The sequence below is a fragment of the Cupressus sempervirens genome, chromosome 10 (assembly GCF_028749045.1).
Source record: "Cupressus sempervirens isolate cs-2001-9-10 chromosome 10, ASM2874904v1, whole genome shotgun sequence".
Classification (NCBI taxonomy): Eukaryota; Viridiplantae; Streptophyta; class Pinopsida; order Cupressales; family Cupressaceae; genus Cupressus; species Cupressus sempervirens.
The window spans coordinates 427246463-427252462 of NC_143127.1; the positions used below are offsets into that span (position 1 = coordinate 427246463).

The window sequence follows — 6000 nt, forward strand, 5'->3', positions numbered from 1 at the left end:
TTCTCAACAAGTTACTCTTCTATTGTTTTGAATGTGTTTATTTGCTGACTAGCTGTTGACATAGAAAGTATGCATGTAAGTCACCTGTCAGCTACATGTCAGTTGAATACTTTAAAATCTTCCAAACAGTAGCATTGTTGAATTGCAGGTATGTTCGCATTTGATTGGATGCATTGTGTGCAGCTATGAAAGATTTGAACCAACTCGCTGGATGATTCTCATCAAAATGGTTTATAATGAAGTAATCCATTTTAACGATATGTTATAACTGAATTAGATTTTGGATAAAAAAGAACTTTATCAATTAAGATGGTTGTTGATTTTTAGTGCCTCGAGGCCAGGAAACAAGAGAGCATTTAATTGTGGCATGAAAAATCTAATGCATGTTAATTTTTTAGTAGAGATAACACCAAATTTGGAATGCAAACATGCAATCTAGCAGTAGAGGCTAATAGATACATCTTGTTTGCACGTGGTACTTCTGGAAGGGCCTTGGAGATGAGTGCTTGAAACTATACTAGTTGAGAATTCTATCGACTGGTCAGTCACACAAATAAGCAGAAATTTGGTAGGCAAGACTTGCTCCAGATTTGTCTGGACTGGCCAATCCATCAAAGATAGAGATCTTACGGGTTTTAACCTTGAAATCTTGATTTGTTTCACAACCCCTCTAGCTTGTCTCCAAAAAGGGAAAGGTAGTATTTATTTGAATAAATTGTGTTCCTTAAACATTTTAGGGAAATGTTAAAGACGAGTATTGAATAATCTTCTATCATTTAATAAAATTTATGATATAGTGGAAAATATTTAGTAAAGACATTTATTATGTAGTATAAACGTCTTTTGGTTTGTCTGTGTAATCCCGCTGTGCTAAAATCTCGTGAACTCAAGAATCTGACTAATTGTTTTGTCGCAAAATAAAATTGAATTTATTTTGAGGCTGTTCGGATTTGAAAGGGTGATTTTCTTATATAAATTAGGTGTGGATACGCCTCCAAAAGTATTGTTTATAATATGCTTATTTCGGTAAACATAATAGATGCATACCAAATTTTTTTTTGTTGAACTTCTTGTTTTATTTTAAAAAGAAGGTTGATATTACACATCCTAACAAGCTTTTTAACCAACCAGTTAGGAGCTAAACAATGATTGCTGCTATCGTGCCCCCTCTGGCCTTTCACCTCCATTGACTATATTGGGTGCAGGCAAGTCTAATTGACTCATCAAGCCGTCTCTCTTTTTGGATGCATCATTGAGTGGTGATTATATCGTACCATTGACAGGACATTGTGGGGGTAGTTGGGACTAGTGGCTTATTTATCGCATTTTCCTTAGGGGCTAGGATTATCAAACTTTTTGCTCCTCACTCACTACTAGGGTGGTTATTCTATTGTTCGTGCTCTCAATGTTTATCATATAGTTGGTTATGATATTTTCCTCTTCTCAAAGGGAAATCTTGCCCTCTTCCTTGTGTCAAAATTGCTGTGGCCAAGATAGGGGAGAGGAACCAATAGTTGAGTGGGGACCAATAGTCGAACACTTCCTTGTGAATATTTTATTCAATATTCTCACACATTTTTACTATATATTGTAGTAATTAATGGATCTATTTGTAAATAAATAAAGTTTAAATGTTGATAAAAAATAGACCATTACTTAGAACACATGAAAATTTATAAATGGTATAGAAAAATTAAACAAATGAGTTCATTTATAAGTGAAATAAATAACTTTTATTGTTATCTAATGTGTCACTTAGAAAAAATGCGATCATTTCAAAAATAACGCGCCCATTTAAACAAAAGATGCAATGCGTCAAAGTTTTTGTCAATAATTGGAAAAGAAGGAAAATAGAGATTTATAGATAGAAAGGAACCATAGTAATGAGAATCGCCCAAAAATCGCTTGAATCGGCGATTCCGCGACTAGATTCATGCAGTGCGATTTTTTTTGCATTGTGTATCGGTATCGCCGATTTCTGGGCCATGAATCGTTGATTCAGGCGATTCATGTAAAAATCGGGTATGAATCGCCCGTGGCATGTAAAAAGGGAAGTTGAAATTTTTTTAAAAATCATTTGTTTTTTTCACTTTGTTTTTGACCTATTCTCTTTGTTATAACCCTAAAGGGGCTTCTATTTGTTAAGCATGAGTAGAAGAGAGGAAAAGTGAGAGAGAAGAAGAGAAAAGAAAAGCTATAGGTTTCCAACTGGCAAGAAGGAAGAGCACCAACGAGATCAACAGGCCATTTGGGGAGCCCATCAATTGCTTTGGAAGCATTAAGGAGCCAATATCAACACTTCTCAACTCATTTGCAAGAGGTAAGTGCTTATTTTTTTCTTGCATGTTAGTGTATTATGCATTTTTTGTTAAATTTTTAATGTATTATGTGTTTTTTGTTAAATTTCTATAGTTTTCAAGAATTTTAGTGTAAATCTTGAATGTTCTTTATTTTTACTAAGTTGCAAGTTAGGGTTTGTTGTTTTCTAATTTTTATTAGCTTCAAACTTTGATATTTTACATAAATTTTGTTATTGCAGCAGCCTTTGCTCTCATTTTTCACAAATTCCAATGGGTAAAAAAGATGAATGTTGGAAATATAATGAAGATTTTTTTGGAAGAACCAAATATCAAACAAAATGCATGTTTTGTAAAGAAAAAATAACTTCCGAGGGTATTTATAGATTGAAATTTTACATTGCTGCTATACCTGGACACGATGTTACAGTTTGCACTCAGCAAACTCCTGAGGCAAAACGCACTTGCTTAATGGCATTAGAAAAAATTGAAAAAGACAAAGCAAATAGGAAAATGCAAGTTGAAGGTTTAAGGGGTATTGGCTCCCATGTTCTCGCATCCACATCTGCATTTGCATCAGCTTCCGCACCCGTAGGTTGTGTTGGAGAGGGTTCTTCTAGGCCTCCTTTTTATCCTAGTTCTTCTGCTCGTGCTAGTGCTAGTGCTAGTGCTTATGCTAGTCGGTCACATACTGAGGGAGAGTCCCACACCAACCTATTGTAGCCTAGAGTGCAAAAAAACAGAATGGATAGTTACTTTGTGCCCCGCACTACTCCTGGTTCCCAACTCACGCTTGAGGGCATGGGTTTGAACAAGGAGATCCATGATGCTGCCAGAAAGGAGATATGCAAATTTTGGTACTTTTGCAACATTCCATTTATTGCAACCAGGGAATTGATTCTTTTTTCTTTGTTTTCTTTAAAGTTAAAATTAAAAGTAAAAGTAAAACTTTAATTATATCTACTTGTTTTATAATTTGAGTCTTTGACATCTAAACTTTTATTTGTGACAGGGCTCCTTATTGGCAGAATATGATAGATGCGGTTGCTATTTGTGGTCTAGGGTTTAAAGCCCCAACTGAGGCTGAGTTGAGCGGATACCTCCTAGATGAGATGGTAGAGGACATGAGGGTTGACCTCAAGGAGAACCGAAAGGAATGGATTGCAAAGGGTTGCACCATCATGACTGATGGTTGGACCGATAGGAGGAATAGAACACTCCTCAATTTTCTTGTATCTTGTGGAGGTGATTGATCATTCTACTTTCCTACATACATAATTGTAATTTTTGATTTGTTGAATGCTAATTTGTTAATGATCCATTTAATATTATAATTCGTTGTTTTGTTACTTGTAGGATATACCATGTTCATAAAATCCATTGATGCTTCCGCACATGTGAAAAATGTCACATATTTATGTGAGGCTATTGAGGAAGTTATAATAGAGGTGGGGGAACAAAATGTGATCCAGGTGGTGACGGATAATGCAGCAAATTATGTTGCAGCAGGTAAACTTTTAACTTTTCAAGTTTTGAAAATAAATTTATTTGAATTTTGAAATTTGAGTTTCTAATTGACTTAAAATTGTTGTAGGTAAACTTTTGATGGAGAGGCACCCCACCATATTTTGGTCCCCTTGTGCGGCACACTGCATTGACCTCATATTGGAGGAAATTGGCAAACTTGAGTTTGTCAAGTCATATGTGTGGAAAGGGCAAAAAACATATACAAATTCATTTATAATCATGCATTTGTCCTTAGCACAATGAGAAAGTACACAAAAGGCAAGGAGTTAGCTCGCCTAGGTATCACGAGGTTTGCCTCGAATTTCATCACCTTGCAGTCATTGTTGACATCAAGGGATGCATTGAGGAGCATGTTTGTTGGGCAGCAGTGGATTTGCTCTTCATATGCTACGACCACTATAGGGTTAGATGTGGCGGATTGCATATTTGATGAGGATGGTTTTTGGAAACCCGCTAGAGAAATCCTTAAAGTAAATTTATTGCAATTTAACATTTAGTATTTTGCTTTTCCTTTAAGTTATATTATTTTATATTTAAGTTTTGACTCAAATTTTTTGTTTTACTTTATAAGTAGGTCACTGAGCCCCTTGTAGCTTTGCTACGAACTGCTGATGGGGAGAAGCCCTCTACGGGCTACATTTATGAGGGCATGGATAGGGCCAAGGAGGCCATTAGAGCCCAATATGCAGGAGTGCAAGAGAGGTATGGCCCTATTTGGGACATCATCGATAGGAGATGGTAAAATCAGCTCCATCGACCCATCCACGCAGCAGCTTACTATCTGAATCCGGCATTTCGTTTCCGTCCTGAGTTCAAGGCGGATGCGGAGGTTCTCACTGGCTTATACAAAGTGATTCAGAGATTGAGTAGCGATGAAAATAGCGCTGCTGCGATTGTTGAGCTAGACCAGTTCAACAATAATGAGAGGCCACTTTTCTCTAGCAGGATGGCCATAAATGCTCAGACAACACTACAGCCAGGTAAAAATTAAATAATATATTCAATGTTCATGAATCTAGATTCTAAACTTAAGGTTGATTATATAATGCATTAATTTTAGAGTTGTAATTTGTAAATGAGACTAATTGTTTTTATTTTTTCCTTATTTCAAATAGATGGTGGCAAATGTTTGGGGCCACAACCCCAAACCTTCAAAAAATTGCCATCCGCATTCTGAGTCAGCCGAGCAGTGCTTCTGGATGTGAGCGCAGTTGGTCCATGTTTGAGCACATCCACTCGAAGAAGAGGAACAAGTTGACAGTGCAGAGGTTGAATGATCTTGTCTTTGTTCATTACAACCTTCGTCTTAGGATCAGACAGATTTTGGGCGCTGACTCCTCTCCGATCATTCTGGAGGAGATTGATCCAGAATCAGAGTGGATCACAGAGACCCTGGACCCAGTCTTCACTGAGGAAGACAGCGTGTGGGTTGACCAAGTGGATGTAGAGGCTGAGGCTGTGGCCAAGGCAGAGGAGGCAGCTAGAGCACGTTCAGGCATTGGTAGACGCACACGCGCACGCACAGACGAAGGCCCTAGCGATGTTATTCGTGAGCCCCTTGCCCATGCAAGGGACATGGCTCGACAGTCCTCTAGGACCTACCTTACATGCCTTTCTCATAGGCAAACTGGATACTCAGAGACTGAGGTTGAGGCTGCAACAGAGTTAGAGGATGATGATGAGGATGATGAGGCTTGAGCTGGAGCCTTGTTTTTATATTTTGTTTACACTGTATAGATATTGATAGTGATATTGAATCACTAATAGACATATGTTTCAAAGTTTCATGGATCTTCATCTTAGATTTATACATACATTTATGATTTGATGTCTTATAGATCTTCATGATTTCATCTTACTGATTCTATGATTTGAATCATTATGATCATTTGATTTTTATTTACTTCAGCTAGCATACAATTTACATTTTAGTACATAATGATAACATAGTTACGTATGTGATGGATTTTATGTTTCATCTTTATGTATGTTAGATTCTATTTGATGATGTTATAGTGTTTTTAAGTTATATTCAATAAAAGGTGCATGAAATAAGTCTTAAATTGTTAAAATCTTTACATTTAAAAGGTTTTATCAAATTTGTCGATTCATCATTGATTCTCCGGTGATTCACCCCCGATTCATGATTCGATTCGGCCTGCCGATTCCGATACCA

The 6000-nt window shown here is 36.8% G+C and overlaps 2 protein-coding genes across 2 annotated transcripts in view; both read left to right on the forward strand.

Moving 5' to 3' along the window:
- Positions 1-326, forward strand: part of LOC149534534 (uncharacterized) — a 98205-nt gene extending 97879 nt beyond the window's left edge. The window contains exon 10 of the mRNA XM_089807003.1: positions 149-326. Coding sequence (XP_089663129.1) covers positions 149-164 — 16 coding nt within the window. The 3' untranslated portion in view covers positions 165-326. The remainder of the gene's footprint in view (positions 1-148) is intronic.
- Positions 327-3653: 3327 nt separating this feature from the next.
- LOC149534536 (uncharacterized) lies at positions 3654-5680 on the forward strand. Its single transcript, XM_089807006.1, has 4 exons — positions 3654-3806; positions 3892-4294; positions 4399-4804; positions 4940-5680. Exon 4 carries the CDS (start codon positions 4950-4952, stop codon positions 5520-5522), a length of 573 nt encoding a protein of 190 aa, XP_089663132.1. The 5' UTR covers positions 3654-3806; positions 3892-4294; positions 4399-4804; positions 4940-4949; the 3' UTR covers positions 5523-5680.
- Positions 5681-6000: the final 320 nt, after the last annotated feature.

Bases quoted from the DNA above. Each gene is read 5' to 3' on its own strand.
- LOC149534536 (XM_089807006.1), top strand. From the start codon at position 4,950: ATGTTTGGGGCCACAACCCCAAACCTTCAAAAAATTGCCATCCGCATT.